Genomic DNA, 25,054 nt, shown 5'->3' with positions numbered 1-25,054 from the left:
GTTGTGTCTCTATTTTTTCTAGAACACTACTCTGTTGTTTTTCTATTTGTTCGAGAACATTCTTCTGTTCATCCTTTTGTTCTTTACGTTGTTGTTCCATTTGATCTTTCTGTTCTTCAAATTTTGCAAGGAGAACAGCCATCATGGATGACATATCGGAACTAGTACTTACTCGTTCTTCTATCATTTCAACTTCGAATTGAAATGTATCCAAATCTTCGTTTTTCTGGGTTAAATAATCCTGTAGACGAATAATGAGATCATTTTTCGATCCAGCAGTAGGAAGACCTCGCTTAGTTAATTCCGCCTTCAGCTCAGTCAAACTTAACTGATTTAGTGTTTTACCCATTTTAACTTTTCAAAACGCGAGCACTTTTATTTATTTCAAAATGTTTTACACTTTGTTTATTGTTAAAACACACGCGCACTTTTTATTTTATTCGCGAAATTATCTGATTCGCACAAATAAATAAGTTTTATTCCACTTTTCTGACACCAATGTAATGTTTTATTCCGGGTTCACAATAAAACTTATTTAATTTCCACTTATATTTCCGTTCAAATAAAACACACTTTATTTCAACTCAATTTACTTTTATTATTCGCTCAAACAAACACACTTTTAAATCACTTTATTTACTACTAACAATTCGCAACACTTTATTTCACTTTGTACTGTACTCTTTCACTTTCAAGATTAAACTGTATCCGGTCGGTGTCCACGCTGCCCTTTTATACCTGAAATTCGGAATTCGAGAATGTCTTCGAAGGTTCTCGTCTTTGCTTCTCGAAGCTTCCTTTCCAAGAGGGGGCGCTTCATACTTCCAGTCCAGTGGGATATTTTGGGATATTCAGCAGTCGAGGGAATTTCTTTGGATGCGTTCAGAGGGTAGTTTCTTAATTACTAAAGGTCCGTTCACATTTCTACCTTTACTGTAGCAGGTAGTGTGTTCAGACTTTTATCTTAAAAGTAGTTCGGTAATTCATCGTTACAATACATATGTTTTTTTTAGAACTTTCTCAACAAACATTATCTTGCCCACGATGCGGCCAAGATAATTTGAAAATTTAATTTAATTTTATATTTTCAAATAATTTCAGCTATATTCGGTAAATTATACTTTGAGGTACGTATTTTGTAAACATAATTGGACATTGAAATTGAAAGCATTTTCTAACGAAGTACTTGAACATCATACAAATTATTTTTACATTTATCATTTTGTTATATTTTTTAAAAAAATATTTAAATCAATAACAAATGCAAGACTTTATTTCTCAGATAAATTATGTAGATTTTTGTGTTACAGACAAATGCTTTTTCACACCAAATTAATATAGAGATTTTGAGAAAGAATTTAAAAACCTCATCGAAACCAAATAGCTTTCCTCTTTGTTTCCGTTTTCATAACCTGGAACATAGTGGAGAAAAATTTCATCAAATTCATACCAAAAAGTTCAGTCACACTTTTGGTTTTATAACATAAAAGAATAATCTAGTTTATTTTCACAATATAAATCAGTTATGTTTTTTTTTAAGCAATATGGTTGTTTGACAGTAAAAAAGGTAACAAAAAGCTAGGGCGTGTAAATTATACATAATAATATTTCCCACCGTTTAGGCGGGAGGGAAAATTTAACACTTAAAATAAAGCGTACTGTACCTTTTTTTAAGGTCAGGTATCCATTCTTTAATTTCTTTTTTAAATTAAGTTATTTCGATCCTTACCCGGCCTCGTTTCGTAGAACGAAATTTCATGGCACCCACAAGATCGAGATGTAAAATATTGGCGTAGAGACGTCACATAATCGATATACGGGCCACAAGTCCATAATGAATACATATCTAATATCTCGCTAGCTAACAAGTGAATGATTTAAAGAATACTCCGGGCCCAAAAGAATAAATGTTTCAGAGACATAACTCCATAACATAAACATTTAGGTGAGACATATATAAGTCCACAAAAATTATTGCAACTTAATTTTATGTATATCAAAATGTGTTGTGTCAATTACTGTATTATCCTTAATTTGAGTTCATTGTGCTATGATTGTCTAGACACTTCGTTAGAAGTCGAATAATATAATTGAAAATGTATCTACCATCAAAAAAATAAAAAAAACATCTTTGTTTCTTGATTAACATGTCTGTGAAGAAATGGATATTTATGTAAAGGTATGAATGCTCCAGGATTTTTTGCTACTGCACCCATCCCTACCTAGAAATAATTTTAAATTAATCGATATCCTTTGTTGTCAATAAAGTGAACAAAAAAAAAATTGTTCTACAGGAGTAATCAATTACTCAAAGAGGGCACTTGAACATCTTCTTGGTTTTGGGTATATAACAATCTATCCTTATATATCGGTTGAAAGAGTCAACAAATTTTGATAGTGGCATGTGACAGAATCGATTTTCTATTCATTCACATACCTTTATAGAAGACTAGCCCCCAGAATGTTGTATAGTGTTATTGACTCAAGTCAAGGCAGCCAGCATAGTCATAAAAAGGACAATACGTACACGAGTCGATAACCGTATGGTTAGATTATATTCATTTTGTTGGATAAAAGGATACTAAGAAAGAAACACCAAGTGGCAATATGTTGCTATTGGCAATAAAATAGTAAACCAAAAACTGATACATAGTACTCGTATTTGAATATGTATTTGCAAATGTGGGTTTTATATTAATTTATTGATGAGAGGGTGTGTTGAGGTTAGTTAATTGCTTTGATTGTGTACAACACATGTAAATAATTTAGATTGAATTTGTCGACATTTTGCTATCGAATGAACTAAATTTTTAAATTTTTTTAGAATTAAATATATTTGGTTAAAAATCAAAAAGAGAATATGAAAATTGGTTTGTAGGTAAAGGTGATTTGTCAGCTAGGATGCGAGTCTTGGAAACAGTCTATCTATGGTTTAAACTGTTTGTTATCTAAATAATTTTAGATTTGTCTAGCCTTTGTTTCATAATTTGATAATATTTTGAATCGATTTCCAAAGTTTAAACTTCAACGGTCACTGGGGCGTATACGCAACTTTTTTTTACAATTTCTTTTTTTTCTTTTTCTTTTGCTATAATAATGATACTAGTTGACATATGAGAATCTTTTTTGGCAATTTACATTCTTTAGTTGCCAATCAAAAATTGTATGTGTAAAATTTTAAGTAAAATGTTAACAGAAATTATTGTTTTTATATTAAAAAAATACATATAAATCAATTTAAAACAAAGTCAATAAATTATGATAATTGAAATAAAATTGACAAAAAATAAATGGGGATAAAGATTTGCATTCTAAGGTACCTATATGTACATAAAAAGTATCATTTAGTTTTACTGTTTGACGCACTGGCGCATACTTGAAATAATCTAATCATAAGTTATTTTGGTTTCAGTTTTAAATAGAAATTTTTTCTTCGTTTGGTTTCTAATATAATACTTATGCAAATGCTATCAAATTGTTTTTTTTTTTTTAATTTTTTTCAACTACGCTTAAATTATTTTGTATGCTATTGGTGGATTTATTGAAAATAATATTTTTAATTTTTGTAACCCGCCTACTTCTACCCCCTTTTTGTGTTAGTTCCTCCTACTCAGAAGCAATAAGAAATATGAAACACAATAGCTATTAGGCTACTCTTTTTTTTAAATTTTGAATTGTCTACCACTCTTTTTGAAATACATGTAAAACCTTAAGGCACATAATCATTGGGCACGTTCCGGAAATGTTTCTGAACAAAAATTTGAGTAAATTGATTAAATTTGTTTGGATACTCTATTATTGTCACATTTCGAAATTTACTTCACTTCAATAAATAAATGATATTAATTATAACCGATAATGCACTTTTTAGTCGTTTTTTACACAAATAAATAAAATTCTGCTAACGAAATTCTATAATTAAAAACAATCAGCTGTCATGTTGACAAAAAAAAACTTTCCTAAATTTTTAGAGACAATTTTCTTGCCTAATTTTCCAGTTAGCTTGTAATGTAGGAGTATCAACCAACATTACCAACTTAATGACTAAAAAGTGATATGAATCTGAAGTTATTTAGCAAAGCCTTTAATGAAGATTCCCCTTCTGGCTACAAAATGGACTCTTAAGCTAAAAATAGTAGTGCTTATAGTTATTGAGAAAATGCAGGTATGTCATCTTATCCGACTGTGTCATCTTGCACACAACTCCCCCACTTGTACTTAAAATTTTCAACTAAATGGTAGTTATACTAAAGTATTACTTGAGTACCAAATTATTTAAATACTTTACAGGTATGTTTGAGTCCATATTATTGTTAGATAAATCGATTGTAGATTTTTTAAACTAAATTCTTTGGCGGAAATTTTCAGTCAAATTTGAGAGAAAAGTAAGTCAAACCCTACAACAACAAAAAATTAACAATTTGCAAAAAATAATTAAAAAGTTAAAGTTCAAAAGCGTCACGCCATTTTTTACGAATGTAGAACTTCACCTTGCGAACTCCAATATCGAGTTAATTCAAAATTGACACTTTTTTAGTTGCAACACTATACTTCTCAACGTAGGATATGTTTAAATACCCAAATCCATGATTGACCCAAAGTTAAACCACAGCTAATCGGCTGAACCACGGTTATTATCATTCTCATTTGATGCCAAGGCAGTGTTCTTTTAGATTCTGGAAAAATTTCGCCTAAATGTGGAATAATGGCAAATAGATGATATATCACGAGTCCATTATCTTAAAACAACATTGCATTAAAAAGCATAAGAAGTTTAAAAAGATAAAAAAGCGTTCTGCTACTCTAAAAAGTCGTTTAAAACTACCAAAGAGTCGACCCGCATTCTATTTCGCATTCTCATTCTTTTTTAGAGCCTACTCCCATCTTAAAATTAGTTTAGAGTAGGTTTTAGGCGTTCGAAAATTTGAAAATTTGCGCTCTTCCTTTGATCATATTTAGCTAGGAAGATCTACTTATCTTATTGGTAGACATTTTGTTGATATCATAATAATAAATAATTTAAAAAAAACATGCATTGTATAACTTACCTTTTTTTGAAAAAGTTGGACGAACCAGTTATTTTGTGAATATCAGTATTTATCGATTGATTATAATCATTTTCTGTTCATACTTGAGATAGGTGGTCCAACGACAGCCCATTTTATTATAAATATTTGTTTATCAAGGTACGTCAATATTTATTTTACTAAAAGGTACTATTAATAAAAACCTTGGGATAGTTACGCATGTTTTTTATTTTTTAGGCTTCTCGGAAATGATACGACGATAAGGCCCAGTATTGAAAATAATAGCAAAGATAAAACTTATTGTATAGCAATCAATGAGTACATGAGTAGTCTTTAGTCGTTTGTGAGCAAACGGAATTTTTTAACTACCGGATATGACTAATTGATATACCATCTAATTACTTTTGTTTATTTAATTGCATCTGAAATATATTAAATGTATTGTGGGGTTCTATTTTCTATCAAAAATTTTCATTAAGATAATGAAATTAAAACCCAACAATCACGTAAAATACCAGGCAAATAAACCATAACAATATATTGTGTTCCTATGCTCATAAATGTATATAATTTCTCTAAGATAAAGCCTATATTAAATGAAAGAATTTTTGCGACGCAATTCTTTTGGCTCTACATTAATATAATAAGGCCTTTATACATTTGCACAACTATGGTAAACAAATATTTGCCGACCAATACGTGTAGTTTCATAAACAAGAACAATATATCATAAACACAAACAATATACGTACGGACAGGTTAATTTTATTATAAACAATTGAGAGAGACGACTTTTGCCCCAAAATGTTTGCCAATTATTAGTGAAAACATACATTTGAAGGACAGAATCGCTCGAAGTAATCAAATTTCTTATCATTTGTTTTATTCGTTAATACAAATGTATATGTATCATCAAAACCTGTCACGTGTACTTTAGGTCACCATTACTATTTAAAAATGAACAATTACTATAAACTTGAGAAATAAGATTTAGATAAGATAAAACTAAAAATTCAAAACTTCGTAGAAATAACTGGAAAATTACTGACAAGATTGCAACATCATCATTATTCCTATTTGCGTCGTTAAAATAAACTTAAAGAAAACAAAATATTATATTGTACCTGATAATTCAATAAAAACGAGTAAACATACAGTGGTGGCCAAAATAATAAGAGTGAATCAATAAATTTTCTTAATTTTAGGTACTTGTTCTTAAACACTTTCCAAAATAAAAAATTTTAATACACGAATTATGCTTGACGTTAACGTCAAATATTTTCGAAACACTGAACATTTTCAATTAGTATTTGCAAAACCACCGTCATTTTATTCAAGAAACTCATTTTTTAAGTGGACAAAATAATAAGAGTGTTTTGTTAAATTGCATTATTTGTTGGTAATTTTTATATTATCTTTATTGTTTATATGAAACCAACTTAAATAACAAATTTTAGTTTTGAAACTAAAAAAAAATGGGCCGCGCGAAGCATTGTTCAGAAGAAGAACGGCGATTGATCATCCAACTTAGGGATGATGGTAAGACCTACGATTACATTGCAAATGCGCTCCATCGTTCTCCTTGTGTTGTGGCGGGGGTATTAAAATCCAGGAACAAATCAAAACCGGTCGAAACAAGAGGACGTCCAAAGAAAACGTCACCCACTCTCGACAGAAAGATTGTTAGAGAGGCTCTAAAGGATCCCTTTTCAACATCCACCTTTATAAAAAGAAATCTGTCATTGGATATTAGTTCTCGAACCATTCGCCGTCGCTTGCAAGACAATAATTTACATGGAAGAATTGCAAGAAAAGTACCACTGCTTAGTAAAAAGAATATAAAACATCGTATTGACTTCGCAACTACTCATCAATCAACTGGTAACCCAAGGAATTGGCAAAATATACTTTATAGCGATGAAACAAAAATTAATTTGTTTGGATCTGATGGCCGAGTTTACGTCCGAAGGCAAAAAAATGCAGAACTGAACCCAAGGAACACAATAAAAACCATTAAGCACGGTGGTGGCAACATAAAAGTTTGGGGTTGTTTTTCACATGCTGGTTTAGGTCCTATCTTCTGGATAAAAAACATAATGACAAAAGAAGTTTATCTTAAAATATTGGAAGAAGTTATGCTTCCATATGCCGAAGATCACATGCCATTAGTGTGGACATTCCAGCAAGATAACGACCCCAAACATACCGCTAAAGTAGTTACAAGGTGGTTTGATGAAAAAAAAGTGTCAGTTTTGCGATGGCCATCACAGTCCCCCGACCTAAACCCCATCGAGAATCTGTGGAAAGACCTTAAACAAAGAGTATCATGTAAAAAAACCACAAATTCTGAGGCACTTTGGAAAGAAATCGAGCGTCAATGGTATGCGACACCCGTCGAAACATGTCAAAAACTTATTGCCTCTATGCCAAGAAGGTGTGAAGCTGTTCTTAAGAACAAAGGCCACGCAACCAAGTACTGAAGTCTTAAGGTGACTCATTTACTCTGACATTCCTGCTAATGATGAATTATAATAGGTATTTTCCTTTTTTCTTAGGAAACATCTGATTCACTCTTATTTTTTTGGCCAGGAAAAATGTACATCGAAATAGATTTTTCTCAATTTTCACTAGTTAAATATTTTTTTTGTTTGAGAAATTGGCATTACCACTCTGGTAATAAGACTAATTTTTGTTATTTATGGTAACTTAAATTTTATTGAAAAAATAAACTGCATAATAAGATAAAATCTTAAAAAAACGATTTCACTCTTATTATTTTGGCCACCACTGTACATGCAAATGTATGCATTTACAACATGCATAATTAAGTGATTAACAAAAATAGATTTTTTTGTTTTATTGTTCTTCTTCGAAAAAAAAAAAAAAACAGTATTATGCGATAAATTTATAAATTGCTTTCAGGCCATTTTTGTTGAGGAAGCTTTTTTTTTAATGTAAGACAGCAAAATTAATTGATTTTAAAATAATAACCAAAATAAGAATCGTTATTATTTAGAACAGAACTTTCCAAATGACGGACACGCCTTTTTTTGGAAGGCAAATATTTCAGAAAAAAATGGTGAGTCCCCAACCCACCCAATATTTCGTTTGCGCGTTATTTAGGGAAGAAAAATTATTTTATTATGACTTCTTAGATGCCTTCTTCTTAGAAATTACTTTATAGAATGAATTCTAAAATTGTAGCCAATGCCATTATAAAATATCAATTCCATCTTTTGACATTAGATAAGTTTTGGATTCTCCTTAATTGCCTCCTTAATTGCCTGGAAGAATGATGGCACCCTCGGTATAGACAAATTGCAGTGAATTGGCGAATTCACTGTTGGAAGATCAAAAATCTCCGCTGGGAGAGAAGATATACAGGATAATATTATAAACAAATCTGTCAAAAATTTGAAATGTTGGATTTTAAGCTTGGCCTTGCTCTACAGAGTTGCCAAAGTTACTGGCCTAAAACCAATACAAATTTTAATATACCAATACAAACTTTTTGTAAAAAGGCCAATTTTGCTTAAAACTAAAACTGCTATTAATTTTATGTAGTTAAATAATTCTTTGTGAAAGATTGAGTGCACTTTCGATGCCAAGAAATTTCAGTTTTCATAAGTCAATATCAAAACAACATGCGAGAAAATTGGAGCGAATTCACCTGTTGATAGGGACAAAATTCTTCGTTGATACGGCGACTTGAACTGAAACTAGTATTATACCTATTGTAAAAATGTTTGTAACAAATTTTGAAAAGCAAATTTTATGAATCCTTTAGGCACACAAAAATAGTTTTTAATTATAGACTTAAGACTAAAAAATGAGTGTGTTTTTAGATACTCTATTGAATTCTTAGAAATAATGTATTGCTTGATACTTAAAGTACAAAATTGAGGTATTTATTGAGCCAAAAATTTAAATCTAAACATCTATGCCAAAAATCAAAACTTTCGGATTTAACAAACAAACGACGATTCTTTAAAATTGGGAAAGTTAAATTTATATTTTTGATACCAAATGAAAGAGCTTATTCTTATTTGATCAAAAACCGAAAATTGCAATTTGGGGTTTTACCCCTTTGTACCGTCGGCAAGCTCATACCGAAACTTTCATACTATATATTTCATTGAACTTAAATGCTTGAATAAGGAAAGAAAAATACACCGAGTACAACGAATAAAATGTTTTTTTTTTTCAAATGCAATGACATAGGTGTTCACAAGCAAATAATGCTGTTTGCTAGCAACTTGTTCCAAACCAGGTTGAGTGATACCTAAGTATCCGAAAAAATTCAGCGTTAGTCGGAATTGATTATGTGTGTACACCTAAATCAGCTTGAGTATTCGGTGAACTCGCTGTATTCTAAGCATAATGTGTACTTACTTACGAGTATCAATTTTTATGGGTACTCTGAAATAAATGTTTTCAAATGAAGGAGTGAAATACATCCTCAGAAATGCTAAAAGCAAAGATTCATTTGTTTTGTTTGAAAGATTTGAATACAGCTAAAAACCCTAGTATCTTTAACATGATGTTCAAACAAACACAAGAGTTTGGCACGTTTTTATGATTTGCCATGAACTCTCCCATTTTGCTTCCTTGAAAATTATTTTAGATTAAAAATATTGCCATCCGTTAATAGTATAATTATATAGTATAAAGAATGTTATGAGTAAATAACATTCTTTTTTAATCTCTCTCAAAGGAGAAACATGCCCTGTAAAATTTTAAATGTTGTTCTTAAAGTAAAAAGCTATTCATAGTATTCATTTAAAGATCAATATCTTTTTACATAGTTGTTCTATACATTTGGCTTTGGGTGTTTTATTAGACCAAAAGTGTCTCATCATCAGAAATTGGTAAATGAGGTTGGAAAACGTATTTTGCGACGGCTTTTTTGGTCGTATTATAATAATTAATACGACCAAAAAAACCGACGGAAAAACGTGTTTTAACCCAAATTATTAAGTACAAAGTGGTCAATAAAATCATCTGTAACATAAGTATTTCATGTGCAATACACCAAAAACTCTTGTATCGACCATTTTAGAGCAAAGTCGTCCAATTTTCAAAACTAATTAATTGTAGAGAACGAATCAAATTTAATGCATTTATAACGAAGTGCAGTACCTATTTTCTTTCTTTTTCTTGCTAAGCCAGCTTACTATTGCAAAAAATTGTTATTTTGAATTTTAATTCTCAAAAATCTGCAACGTTTGGTTTTTTCCTCCACAAAATGTTGATGACCAGCTCTATAAATCATTTCTTATTTGAGGTTACTGCGAGGGGAACAATTTTTACTTCAATATATGAATATCAACACCAGCAGTTTCAATAAGTTTTAATAAGCTTGTCAGAATTTCAATAAGTACCGCTAAAAACTACACCCGGGCGCCACTTTTAAATATAATTTAGCTTTAAAAATCAAGTCTTTTCCATATGCCATCAAAATTTAGAGAAAAGTAAATTCTAAGTAGCTATACATAGATTAAGTTTTACAATGTCATCGATCGAAAAATTTCCAATTTCCATAATTAACATAATCTATAAGGGTTCATTTTCTTTAGGTCTAAAATACTTGTTTGTCAACAAAATATCACATAATTTGTATACCTTCTATTTTTACAAGCCATATTTGCTACCTAAAATTCACATATATATTTTTTTTAATTATATTTACAGATTATAACAAAAGTTGGGCCCGTGAGCAGCAGACAGCGCTTCCTTTTTCTTCGTGAAAAGCAAAAGTGCAGTGTGATTGATTTTCTTTTTTTATTATTTATTTCGTATTTACGTATTTGCGGGATAGAGAATTTTTCGAAATACATTAAATTGCATATTTGGCAAATAATTGCATTGAAAAAAAATATATAATTAAATACTCAACAATATATCTATAAAGCGCGTTCTAATCAGCTGTTTCTTGATAATAAACTAAGTTTATGTGTAATATAAATTGTGTACGTTTAGATACTTTTTTTTATAATCATCAAATATATAAAAAAAAAATAACAACAACAATAACGTATAATAGAATCTATAACGCATACTATTACACATCGAGTATCTGTGCGGTCATTGCTGTTATTTTGTAGTGGTATTTAGGTAAATATACGTCAAATACTTGTTTGCTGAGAATCAACTTTTGTGTATATATAGCGGACGGGTTGCGATCATTTCTACATAGAGACTTATTCAGTCGGTTAATATCTTTTGATCCGTTAGGATCGTCTAAGAGACAAATAGTATACAAGTGTTAAAAAAACAAAATCTATATTCATATAGAGGACAAAGAAACACATTTTTGAATTCGCCGCATTTGAAGCGAAAGCAATTTACATTAGATTTTATTCGGGTGTGAATAATTATTAAAATATTTTTTTGGTCCTTGGTTGTCAAGGAAACAGATTTGCTCCTTAAAAAAGGGCATTTATTTTAATTTCATTTTAATATAAAAGAAACAAACAAAAACGGACCACATTAATCAAGATATTATAAAGGAAAATTCAACAATCGAGTGCAGTAAAAGGGAACACAACTTTGGATATTGGGGCCTTGGCCATTGTATGGGTAAGTGAAATCTTTATTTTTGTATTTATTTTAGTTTTTTTTTTTTTAATGAAAAATTACTTTGTCTTGTTTTAAATTAATGATGAGAGAGAAAATGCAAGGTGTTTTATTTTTTTTTGTCTTCAAAATAGTGACGGGCGATAAATAAAATGGCGTTGTAAGCAATTGTTTTCTAATTATATGCATAACTGTATCTAAGTATATGTACAGTTCTTGCTTAAAATGTATGACAAAAGTTGATTACACTTTGTAAATCATAAAAGTGTGATATTTTATTACACTTAGGTCAGTTGTTTTCTTACAATTTTGTGTCGCACTTTCGGGGAGGGTTTTTTGTTGTTGTTTGCTGACAAAGAAAACTTGTTTATATACGCAGATAATGTGCAGTCTAGTCATAAAACTTATATTTTATTTAATTGAATAAGATACCCGCATCCGGTAGCAGTGAAGAAATTTTTATGATTAATGTGAATAGTTTCGAAAATATGGTAAGGGTAACTACATACCATTTTTTCAGTATAAATCTAAATTAGAAAGGGGCTTGGCTTCGTCCAAAAAGTTAAACTTTAGATATTTGTTTATTTTTTTTAAATTGAAAAATTTTCTAACAGAAATTTAGATAAAACAAAAATACTTACTAAAATAATCTCTGTAGTAATTACAATAATATAACAAGTTTTAATTGAAATTGACCTTGTGATTTTCGAGTTATTTGGTCACAAGCATACACATACAAGTTTTTTGCATACATTTCGAGAGAAAACCTACAAAGATGTAAAGAAGTTTTCGTTTTCGCTTCTCTTTTCATAAATAAAGTACACTACTTATTTATTTCTTTGGGTGATGAAATAATCTATTTCTTCCTGTGTTTAGTGTGGAAAATCACACTCATTTAATGGCATGTATAATAGAGTGGGCCGAAAAACACTTTTTTTCGAATTTCAAATCGTAATAGCGCGGAAAAGTTGCGAATGGTGATGACTAATAAGGGTTTAAAAAATAATCAAAATCAGTTCATATCTTCCGGTCGCGCATCGGCTCTGAAGTATGAAAAAATTTTTAAAAAATGGTATTTTTACAAAAAAAAATTTACCACCCTAACATATTATTTTTTGAACATTATAGCTTTAAAAAACTCTCATGTGAGCTAAATATTAAGCAGAAAAAAAAATTGGCTCAAATTGATTAAGGACTTCGGTGGCACATGTGTTTCAAAATTTGTCAAAAATGGCAAAAATCATATTTTTGCGATATTTTTTTTCCTTTTTATAAACTATTTTTAAAATTATTATTTTTACCAAATAAGAATTAAAAATGAAGTTGACACAATCAGTGAAAGCCGTGAAGTTGCTGAATATATAAAAATCTTTCGGTCAAGTACGCTTTGGCTATTTATTATTCTCTTTGCCGCACAGTGGTGCCTTTGGTGCTTTTTTGGCTTCAAAAATCATTTTCACGGCCATTTCTTGATGAAAAGTCATGAAATTTAGAACACTGAAATATATAAGTATAAGATATACGAAAAAGCTACCAACTTTTTTTTTACTCAAAATGGTGGTCCCAAAATGGCGATCAGAATAAGCATTTATAGAATCTTCTTTTGCGAAACTGTTTATAAGCTAAAAATTTAGCTAATTGATGAAAAACAGATGTTCGACTTTTGAATTAGGTACAACTGTTCATATTTAATGAAAAAAAATTCAAACATTGTTGAAACAAAGTTCAAAAAGAGTCAAAATAGTAAACCGCACTTTCGACCTTTTTTTTGTGCTATTTTTTGATTTTTTGTTTATAAAGCTCAATTTTTGATATCTTCCTTCTTTATTTTCATAAAAAATTGACTATTTTGGCTTTATATAATTCCCAACTATGTTTAAAAGTAGATATTAAGAAAGAAAAAAAATGAAAAGATAAAAAAACTGTGCTAACTTCAAAAGGAAACAAAAAACAGCACAAAAAAAAGGTCGAAAGTGCGGTTTACTATTTTGACTCTTTTTGAACTTTGTTTCAACAATGTTTGAATTTTTTTTCATTAAATATGAACAGTTGTACCTAATTCAAAAGTCGAACATCTGTTTTTCATCAATTAGCTAAATTTTTAGCTTATAAACAGTTTCGCAAAAGAAGATTCTATAAATGCTTATTCTGATCGCCATTTTGGGACCACCATTTTGAGTAAAAAAAAAGTTGGTAGCTTTTTCGTATATCTTATACTTATATATTTCAGTGTTCTAAATTTCATGACTTTTCATCAAGAAATGGCCGTGAAAATGATTTTTGAAGCCAAAAAAGCACCAAAGGCACCACTGTGCGGCAAAGAGATTAATAAATAGCCAAAGCGTAATTGACCGAAAGATTTTTATATATTCAGCGACTTCACGGCTTTCACTGATTGTGTCAACTTCATTTTTAATTCTTATTTGGTAAAAATAATAATTTTAAAAATAGTTTATAAAAAGGAAAAAAAATATCGCAAAAATATGATTTTTGCCATTTTTGACAAAATTTGAAACACATGTGCCACCGAAGTCCTTAATCAATTTGAGCCAATTTTTTTTTCTGCTTAATATTTAGCTCACATGAGAGTTTTTTAAAGCTATAATGTTCAAAAAATAATATGTTAGGGTGGTAAATTTTTTTTTGTAAAAATACCATTTTTTAAAAATTTTTTCATACTTCAGAGCCGATGCGCGACCGGAAGATATGAACTGATTTTGATTATTTTTTAAACCCTTATTAGTCATCACCATTCGCAACTTTTCCGCGCTATTACGATTTGAAATTCGAAAAAAAGTGTTTTTCGGCCCACTCTAATGTATAATGACTTTTAAGCAGGGAAGTATTTATTTACATGTCTCTAATTTTGCTGATATCAAATGAAAAATTGGCGCCCGGGAAGAGGTTTCAACGATACTTGTTCAATATTGACTCTTTAAATTACGCGAAAATATGTATAATGTCTTTTTATATTAATTACTTGTATGTGCCAACAATTTTGCACTTCTTACAAACACAAAATTGTGCTTAGAATAATTGCTAGGTCATCAATATTTTCGATAAAAAATTTTATTTCAACGAATATCAGCAAACATTTTTTTTATAGTTTTTCCCTTCAGTTAATATTTGCTTTTATACCTAACCAAACCATCACAATCATTTTTCGGTGGAAAATTCTTTCCTGACAAACAACCCTATTCTGCTATTCGATTCACGTGAATCGAAAGATTTCATTCTTTAATCACGTCAAACAGGCTCAACTTTTCGAAAGCAAAGCGATGTGTTCCGCTATCTTAGAAATTCTAAGGAAAAAAACTTGCTGAAATTTAATTTTAACCTCCATTTAAAGGCGTCTTATTTTAGACTCTCACGTGAATCGAATAGCTGAATAGGGCCGTTAATTTTGGATCGTGATACAATTTTTAACTATAAAAGTGTAATCACAATTCACAATCTCAATAACAAGATAATTATCAAATTTATAAAGAATTTTTTTTCTATAATTTTGAACATGTTTAGTAGCACGTTTTGATTAGGAAAGTCCAAAATTCACGGTTTATCTTAAGTTATAAAATTTTTTGTATCAGTTAAGCTTTTAGCAATTTTATTCAAGGTCTTTCAAAGTCGAGTTTATTTTGGAGGTGATCAAGCACTCTTAGGAAGATGAAAACCATAATCTAGTACTTACAATAGTTTATACCTGCTCTTCTACACCAGGAAATGGGGATTGTGGTTTTATTAACCGCGTCCCTTTCGATGTGTTAACCACACTTATGAGTAGAAATCTAGTACAATAACCATACAATTCTATCTACTTAAGCAGAAAATTATTTGTTAATAATAATAATAATAATTTTAACTATATGCCTGTAAGACCTAAGGTACTAGATTTTCTAATCACCTGCTCATCCACCAGCTATTGTTGATTGTGTAATCCACTAAAAATAATTAGCAAAGTATTCATAAGCACTTCTCCACCTCTAAAAAGACGCAGCTTAAACGTGAAGTCTTTTCTTCAGTTTATGTTACAACGCAAAAGACTGGCTTTTAATATGATAGTTATTGTTATTATTATATTACGTTTCTAGAACAAAAAAGAATTACTGCCAACCTTTGTTCTACACTCGGGCGCCATTTTTAACTAATTGTTTACACAAATGGCTTTGAAAAAAGGTTTTTGCGATATAGAGGTTCTTTGTTATTGTTATTGTTATTGTTTACGTTTTTGTTTTTTCTCTATTGATAATTGCAACAACGCAATTAAATAAAACCACACAATGTGGTCATATGTCTTTAATCAAATATCATATTGAGATTTAAAAAAAAAATCTCCAGCACTTTTCATTCATGACTAATACATATGTACGTGCAAGATCAACGTGACCGCAAAACCTTCAATTTTCTATCAATTTATAATATCACATTACACTCTCATTGACAGATTCTACACTTTAACTCAAATCCCCACACTATAAATAACATGCGTTAAAAACGTGTCTGAAATACTCAGACTCACATGCCAAGTCTCATAACACACATATGTAAAAAATTATTAAATCATCAAATACACATTCAATAAAAACTAACTGTAACTTGTCAATATTCTTTTTCCAAGTATCACCTACTCATTCAAATATAAAACTTTTTTCATCACAAACAACAACAGCAAAATAAAGATACAATAAAAACTTATGGATTCATGTGTAGGTCGGTATCGTATCTTTAGGTTGTCAGATAGTAACCAGACAAAAATGTTTTTGGGGGTTTTACTTTCTGCGTCATATAAGAAGACGAGACGCGTGAGCAATCTATTTTTAGAAAAGAATTCATGAAATACCTACTAAACAATTATAATGGAAATGGAATGTAAATATTTTTTTTTGTGTTGTTATGGTGTTTAATGATGACTCACTCATGTTTTGTATTTGAACTACAAAAACAAGATGTGTGTCACATTTAGTAAGAAAGATAATTTTTTCAGTAATTGGAAATTGCATTCTTAGAATTTGACACTTGGAAATGTAAATAATACAATTTTTCCATTCAAATGGCGCCCATTTTAGGATTAAAAATGACTTTGTTTATCAATGTTATTGTCTATTAAAGGAGAAATTGTAATTTCCTTTGATGTATTCTTATGTTTAGATGAATTCAAAAACAACTGGAATGTAATTATATAATTTTTCGTAGAATTTCAATCAATATTATCGTTTTTTTGCACATGAAGGAACACATGTTTTCGATTAGATTGCTTGCATAGAGACTTGTTTTGTTAACTATGCATTTGTTATCGGTTCGGTTCGATAACATATTGCTTTTCTCTGGCACGTGTGTAAGGGCGTTCAAGTTCATACATTTGGATTTTTTGTTTAGATTTTAAGGTTTTTTGTACTTTTAAGTTTCATATTTGAAAAATTTAAGTAGATTTTCATGTTTTTAGAACAAGACAAAGAATTTGTTTTTGAAGTTATACTTCTTTTCTCGCGTTTGTATCAGAGTGTAAATCTACACACATGTCAAAATGACATTTACATAAATTAACTAACCTAGCGATTAAATGCATGTTCATACTAGTACTAAAAAAGTACTAATAAAATTGATTGTCTGTGAGTGAGAAGTATAACTTTAATCAGGATTACATACAACTTTTTTTTTTAATTCATTTATGTAGAAGAAGTAGCATTATTTATTTTTTGTATTTCTTATTTTTACAGAGCGTTCTAAAAACTCTACGATACTAGGAGACGAGCCGGACCTGTTCAAAGGAGCACAGGGCCGGATTGGTCTAAATTCAAGCAACGGTTTTGCCCATCAAGCATTTACCGCTGCCTCTGCTGCTAAGCCTTCTCCACTTATTCCTTCATTAAGAACAACCAAAATTAATTTAGACGCTACATTAAATGATTGCGAAAGGGGCTATGTGCCGACGGTTGGACGTTGGGGCGCCGAATGGCCAAGTTGACTCGCCGAAGCCAGCTTGGGACGTCATATTAATGGATCGGTTATCGGATCAGTTGGATTGACTACAGCCACTACTGCATCGATTACCGCCGATCCGGAGACAACATGTAATCTATCACGCAACGATCATAACAGGGCAATTGTCCAAAATGGTCAACAAATCGTGGACAACGATTATGATGATAATGATTATGATGATGACGATGATGAAGACGATGACGACGATGAAGATGACGAGGCAGATGTTAATAAGGATATTTGCGGTGCATCAGCAACATCATCCGGGCAAAAGTCATATAATGCAAATAAAATCATTGAAAATTTGACATCATCTAATAATGATGGAGGAGCAGCTGCATCATTGTTTGCCGATGCAGACAGATGCAGAAGCATTCTTAAGCTTCTCGAAGAACAGCAACCAAAAAGCAGCAATCAAGAGAAAAAAGAAAAATGGTATGCTGCTGAGGATATCTATAATTTAAATGCTTTCAATCAAAATAATGGTGTCTGGCCATTAGAACATCCTTTGCCATTGCCAGATTGGTCTACCGAAATTAAAGAAACTATTAATTTCGATAATGTTTGGCAATATGAAGATCTTAATGCATTGATTGAAGCAAAACTCCATCATTTGCTTGAAGAAACACACTACGATACAGTACATTTGTTTGTAGACTTCTTTAAGGCCTTCAAAAAGACCCGACGTTCTGATTTGAAGTCATTTTTCCAATTCTACGATGTTCCAATTAATCGTCGCCATCATATGTGTGTTAGTTTGGCCATGGAAATTATGACAAGAATTATGGATATCTTTCCAATTTTGGCCAAGTACATGTATATTGTATCTTGCGAGGAAGATGTTGCAGCTTTGCGTGATTATATTGAAACTAGCGAAGAATGTGGTCTTAATTCTCCAGAATCGAATGTTGAGAAAGAACATGCCATGGTTGCTATGCGCATATCAATTGGAGGACGTCGTGGTATAATGATTTTAGATCCCGGTTATCATGTTGCTAGAGCAGTTACCGTAATGGAAGATCAAATGTATCCTCATACAGGTAAAATATTATAAATGATCATTTTTAGTACAAAAATGTACTAAACTATTCTTTTTTTTTTCTATTAAAAAGGTTGGTTTACACAATCCATCGAACAGCATTGCCAACGTGAATATTGCTATAACTTCAGCAAACACAGCAACAAATACATCGATTGGATGGAACGAGAAACACGTAACAATCAGCAGACCTATAAGACATCATTGGTCTATGTTGAGCATCCTTATTTGACAGCAATCGATGTTACTGTGCGCAGGAATTTGGTTTATAATTTCCGTTCATTGTTGGCACGTGACGCTAAGGGAAGAGTTTTGGCTGGAATATATTTGCCATTATTGTCGAATATAAATGAGGCCCAATTTACAATGTTCTATGATGGGCCAAATGATCAGCGCATTAAAGTTAAATTTATGTTTAACGTTTTCAAGAATCCAACAAAGGTAGGTTTACTTTAAAAATTATTCAAAATACCATTAAGAGAAGTCTCTGTAAGCAAATTTAACTGTCACATTTTTAGTTTTCTCAAAATTTCCAACAACTCAGGACGGTGTTTACATTGGCCTCACTTCGCCGAGTCGATTCATTTTAACATTTCTTCGTTGCTTTCTCATTTGTACCTCATGGTCATGGTGAGAAAGAGAAAGCCAAAAGAGGCAGGAAATTTTAAACTCATTTAAAATCTTTGGATTTACAGAAATGTCAAAATGAGTCCGCGGAATGAGCCCAATGTGAACACCGTCTAAATGCATTGGTTTGCTTGTGGTGCGTGACAATAATTGTTGACATTTTTCGCATTCTATAGAAGATTTGGCATGGCTTTTTACACGAGTAGCAATTTGACAGTAATTTTGTCACAATTTTATTTTTTGTCGTTAAATGTTCTGCTCGTTTTTTAAATAATGACAAGCCGCAAATAAAAGAATGAACTTGCTCATTCTTTGTCAATTAAATGAGTATTTTTTGACAGTTGTTGATCAAATTCCTGTCAAATTGTCATTCGTGTAAATGTAGCATATGTCAGGGTTTGCATTCGACGTTTATTCCAATAAAGATTTTTCTTTTTTTTTGTAATAAAAGTCGCTTTGGTGGTGGCACTCATTAGTAGACAATTAGTAGATCTAGTACTATAATCTACACATGATTTTTTGTTCGAGTAAATATAAATTTGTAGTTGGTAGTACTAGATTTCTTTTTCTACTCATGAGTAGTCTACCATTTGCAAAAAAAAAATAGCTTATGAATAAAAACCAGCTCCTTTGAATTTAAAACTCCTAATTTGTTTTTTACATAATTTTTAACAAACAGTTTTCATTTTTTTTCTACATCATAATGTAATTTTTCTTATATTTTTCAGATTCCTGAACATGTTTTGTCACATTTGGAAAAACTAGCACCCCAATTGAACATGATCTATTCAGATCTTCTTGAACTTTGCACATCTTTAGCTGAAGCCGTTACAGATCAAGATTTCATCAAACAAGTGCTTGATATCAACAATGACATCAATTCAATGTCAGCGGACAATTAATTGACACTGAAAACCGTTAATCATCATTACGTAGAGGATATAATAGTCAACACCTTTTCATTTACAAATTCCATTAAAAAGATTTTAAATGCTTTTGTTAAATTTGTTTTTCGTTTAGTCTATTAGAATGTATAGAAAAAATCATATATAAAAAAAAAACACAAAAAAAAATTAAAACTTTTATTCCACAATACACACATTTTTTTTAAATCCTGATTTTCTACTACTTTTTTTGTTTTTAATTTTCTTTTTATAACTTCGTTTAGGACAAAAACTATAAATAAACAAACCTAAAATCTATATTATTATTTTTAGAGATTTTTGTATTGTTTTTCAAAATATCTATGGTCAGTTAGTAGAGGTATAACCAAAGATTATTCGCAAGTCCATAATCACACTAAATAAAAAAAAAATTGTAAAAAAAAAAACAAAACAAACACACACTTCGTAAAAACTATTACAAGTTTTTTTTGGAAAAGTAGGACAAACAATAACTACACCATTTTTGCTAAACTATCTCACAATGAAGAAGCGCATATACCAAGAAATCACCGGATCCTTTCTTGAGGATAATTTAGAAGACAGTTGAACTCAAAATAATGCTTAAATTGCTTACAAAAAATAAATAAAAAGCCAATAACACTTTATCCACAATGAAAAAAAAACACCCTTTACACGCAAAACATTTTTAAACCTTTCTACATTATCAAAAAATTATATACTGAATAGTAGCATCCTAAAGCGAATAATAGTAAAAAAATTATATATACAAATATTAACATAATATGTAAAAAAAAAAATTATGGGTACAAGGATAAACAGATATATTTAAACACAAAACAAAAAAATGATGATCTTTCAACTTTAGTCTAGAAATTTGTCTTTATTTTGAAACGTGTTTTTTTCGAAATTCTTGAAAATGTTTTTATTTGTTTATTATATAGAAAATCAATACCTCATAGTTTTGATTGTCTGTATTACATTCCAAATTATATACTCAGAATTTGAACAATTCAAGAATTTGAAAAAAAAAAAAGACACGTTTCAATTATTTTTTTCAAAATATATAGATTTTTTGTTTTTCAATTAAATTATTACTATTATTATTATTAATATGAATAATACATTTATTAATTATTGATTATTATTATAGAAAAAAAAAAACAAAATTTTTGTAATTGCCATGGCAAATATTCAAAATGATTTTAGATTTCTAATAAAGCATTCAAAATAGAAATGAAAGGATGAACTTTTTGCTGTCTCATTTTTTTTAATAGGGTATATTAATGGACGAAGATGTATAACGGAAACTAAAAGCTCTTGTTTATATATTAAACGATTTTCCTCTCTTTTGAAGGAGAAACAAGTGAGAAGTGAGGGAAAGGAAAAACTGGGGTCGAATCACCGCACAAGATTACGATCACACGTTAACGTTTTGACTATTGCTCTCTTTATTTAATCAATAGAAAAAGATAGGGACACATAGCAACCATACGTTAACGAACGTATGCCGTAGTTCGACCCCTGTTGTGTGCCTGGAAAATTCGCCCGATTTTTCCAGTCTGTTTTAGTTCTGTGTAGCCTACTTCCCCGTTTTATGAAATGTGTATCACAAATGTTAAGGCTTCCAAATGTTCTTATTTTAATATCACAAAAAATATGTTTTGGTCTATCCAACACTGTGGCAACCCTGCGGCAATTTATTTTTCAATTCACATTAAAAAGCGAATAGAGGATAAGGAAGAAGATATAAAAAACCGTTTTAGAAAAGTTTTTATGTATGTACATTAGGGTGTCCGTTATTTCCCAAAGTGATGTTTTCGGGGGTGACACCCCCCAGATCGAAAGTCTAGGGCCTAAATACGGGGAATTTAGCAAAAACAAATTTTTTGGAGTTCATTAACCCGTGCCTCTAAGGTCATACTTTCCCCATACAAATTTGTACGGGAAATTTTTAACTCATATATAAAATTTTTTTTCTCTCGAGTTAAATCATCTATTTTTAAAATGTTTGTTGATTCTGGTTGGAAAATAGTTCCTTTAAAAGATTACATTCAAAATTTCCCGTTAAAAATTTTTTTTATATTTTATTTCGGTTTTTGAAATTATTAGCTGTTTTCGTAGTTTTTGCTTTCACCTATCACATAATTTTAAATGCAGTTTTATTGGTTTTTAATTCTTTTCAAATATTGCATTCAAAAATTTGTGTATAAATCAAAAATTTTAATTTAAAAAATTTTTTTTTTTGAAATTTTTGCCGTTTTAGGGTACTCATAAGTACTGTTATTACCGTTTTTAAAAAAGTATAAAAGTTTCCAAAGTTGAATATAGGCGGAAAGATATTACAATTTGTATTTAATAAAACAGGGTTTTTCAGAGCAAAAATGTAGAAATAAACAAACAGTTCGAGAAAATTATTTATTTTTGTTTTTTTTTTTTTCTCTGAAAACCCCTGTTTTGTTGAAATCAGATTGTTTATTTTGTTAAAATAATAAACCATCGTCACACCATACAAAAATTTTTCGCGGTGCTGCTCTCAAATATAAGTAAGAAATTGAGTTTTTAAAAAACTTAAAAATGTTAATTAATCTGGACTAAAATAGAGTAAGAAATAAAAAATATTTTGCTTAATTAGGTAATTGTTCCTAATCATTGGGCAATGTTTTAGTGAAAGAATTGTAAAAACAAATTATTTGAAATATTACTTTTGGGACACCCCGTAGTATAATATAATAAAATATACCTAACTGGTTTTTCTAAGGAAACAAAAATTATGAAATTTGATTTTTTTTTACTAAAATGCATTTAAAAAAATGTGTACGCAGGTACATTCGATTGAATTATTTATTATTATTATTATTTCTCACTCACAGAAATTCACTTAGTTGGTTCACACCATAACAAAACTGTTTTACAATTATGAGCACTACCCTTCAAGCAAGAAAACCGAGTTCAGAAAAGACACTCCGACCTCAAAACGCGAAAAACGAGGTTGCACTCACACACTTGCAACTCTTTGTGTATGAACACAAAGTCGAAGGAGAAATCGTAGTGAAAATACCCATACATATTATGCAATCGGCTTTGCGGTGATTATAATTTCCATACGAATTTGAGCCGCCGGCCGTGGGACCCGTTTCGTAGTCGAGGTCGGACTCACGTTGGAGCCGATTCGGACCGAGGTCGGACTCGTTTTCTTGACGGGCTGTACTGTCCTGTCCTGGACGGTGTTCACATTGGCCTCAGTCAACCGACTCATTTTTACGTAAGGCCACACCGTCGCGTCGTGTTCAGACACAAAAGTAGTGTGAACACTCCACATTCATTTTGACGTTTGTCAAAACATCATATAGAATCTATATTGCAAGTAAAAATTACCTGTGTAATATTTGAAACTGAAGGTGTTGACTTTAGGAATTGGTCCAAGAAGTTAAGCTCATCGTAGCACCAGAGCTTTGGCGTGTATAAATCTTGGACTCCTGCCCCACTTTTATTTGTATTTATATACCGCATTCCTTGCACGAAAGTACTGCTTTCTAAGAGTTTTTATTTTGCTTTTAATGTCTTCTAATGTTGATTCAGGTCGATATATTTTGAGCTCCTCCGTGATGCTCTTGAATGCATAAACCTTTTTTATGCGGTTTAGTGCATCCTCGCACTGCGAATTGTACAACACGGGGTGCTGTTCGTATAACTTAATTAAATGTGTCGTTTGAACTCTATTCCAATTACTCATCTTAATTGTTTATTTCAGGAAATCAAACACGAGTTTGCAACTTTATTTCAAAATATTTATGTATAACGTAGTTTCGTTGACATAACACAAAGGAAAATGTAAAAAAAAAAATATTTTTTTTCTCGCTCCAACCCTAAGGCAAGATTGGGAAACTTCAAATGCCAAAAATGTTCCAAAAATTTTTAAATCTGTTTAAAATTTCTGCCTCACTTCGCCATCTCTTTCTCACCATAAAGAGCGAGTGAGAAAAAACACAAAGACGTCAAAATGAGTCGGTTGACTGAGGCCAATGTGAACACCGTCATTGAGTTTTTTTCTGTGCTGAACTGTTCTAGTTTGCTGTTCATTGACAAATCTAGAACAGTTTAGAACAGGCTATTCTGTTCTTGCTCTTAAGTCAAATCAGGTTAGAACAGATTCGTGAGAAGTGTCAAAATCAAAGCTGTCATTTTTAGTTTTTGTTTTGATTTAATTATGCGAATATTTCTCGGGTATTCGTGGTTTTTATAACTACAACAAAATTTTTAATTATATATTCCGCAGTAAAAACACAAAAAAAAATAGATAAAACTAACGAGAACCGATATGCAAAAAATTCATATAATTCACAATTTGTTGTTTTTTTTTTTATTTTGACAACTGACGTTTAAATGACTGTTCTAACTTGTTCTGACGTTTCTCACGAAACTGCGCTGTCCTGTCCTGTTCTGATCTAAAAAAACCTCGGTGAACACAACTAGAAACACAAATTAGAGTGTCTTCAAAGTGAACAGTTTGACGTTTGAGCACTTCTTGCTTAAAGCTTTAAGGTATAACTACATTGGCTCAAAAAGTGAAAAAGTACATAAGTGAAAATTTTCAAACGCATTTTTGTATAGTTTTTCGGGCTGGAAAATTAAAATAAATGATGCAGAAAGCTTATTTTTTGGTCTAAAAAACAATTTGTATACTCTTTATTAAAAAACAATTGCGATAGCCAGAATAAAAATCTTTTCACTTTTGTACTTTTTCAAAAAGTGGTGTATGTAGTTATGCCTTTATGGAGATAGTTATATTTGAGGTGTGTAATAGCGATTAAATTTCAATTATTCACAAATGCAATGTGTTCTTGATAAAGCCTGGTACGCTGCTCGCGCTAAATTTTAGCTCCCATACAAATTATCGAAAA

The 25,054-nt window shown here is 30.6% G+C and overlaps 1 protein-coding gene across 1 annotated transcript; it reads left to right on the top strand.

The window, feature by feature from the left end:
• The first annotated feature begins 10,966 nt into the window (after positions 1-10,966).
• On the top strand, positions 10,967-20,628 carry LOC129920056 (uncharacterized). The gene is given in 4 exon segments (XM_056001215.1): positions 10,967-11,606; positions 17,318-18,622; positions 18,695-19,062; positions 19,977-20,628. Coding segments are annotated over 4 exon segments (1,851 nt in total). The 5' UTR covers positions 10,967-11,602; the 3' UTR covers positions 20,151-20,628.
• Positions 20,629-25,054: the final 4,426 nt, after the last annotated feature.

This window comes from Episyrphus balteatus, chromosome 4 (assembly GCF_945859705.1).
Source record: "Episyrphus balteatus chromosome 4, idEpiBalt1.1, whole genome shotgun sequence".
Lineage (NCBI taxonomy): Eukaryota > Metazoa > Arthropoda > Insecta > Diptera > Syrphidae > Episyrphus > Episyrphus balteatus.
Note: the sequence above shows the minus strand (reverse complement) of the source record. Positions and strands in the feature narration are given on the sequence as shown.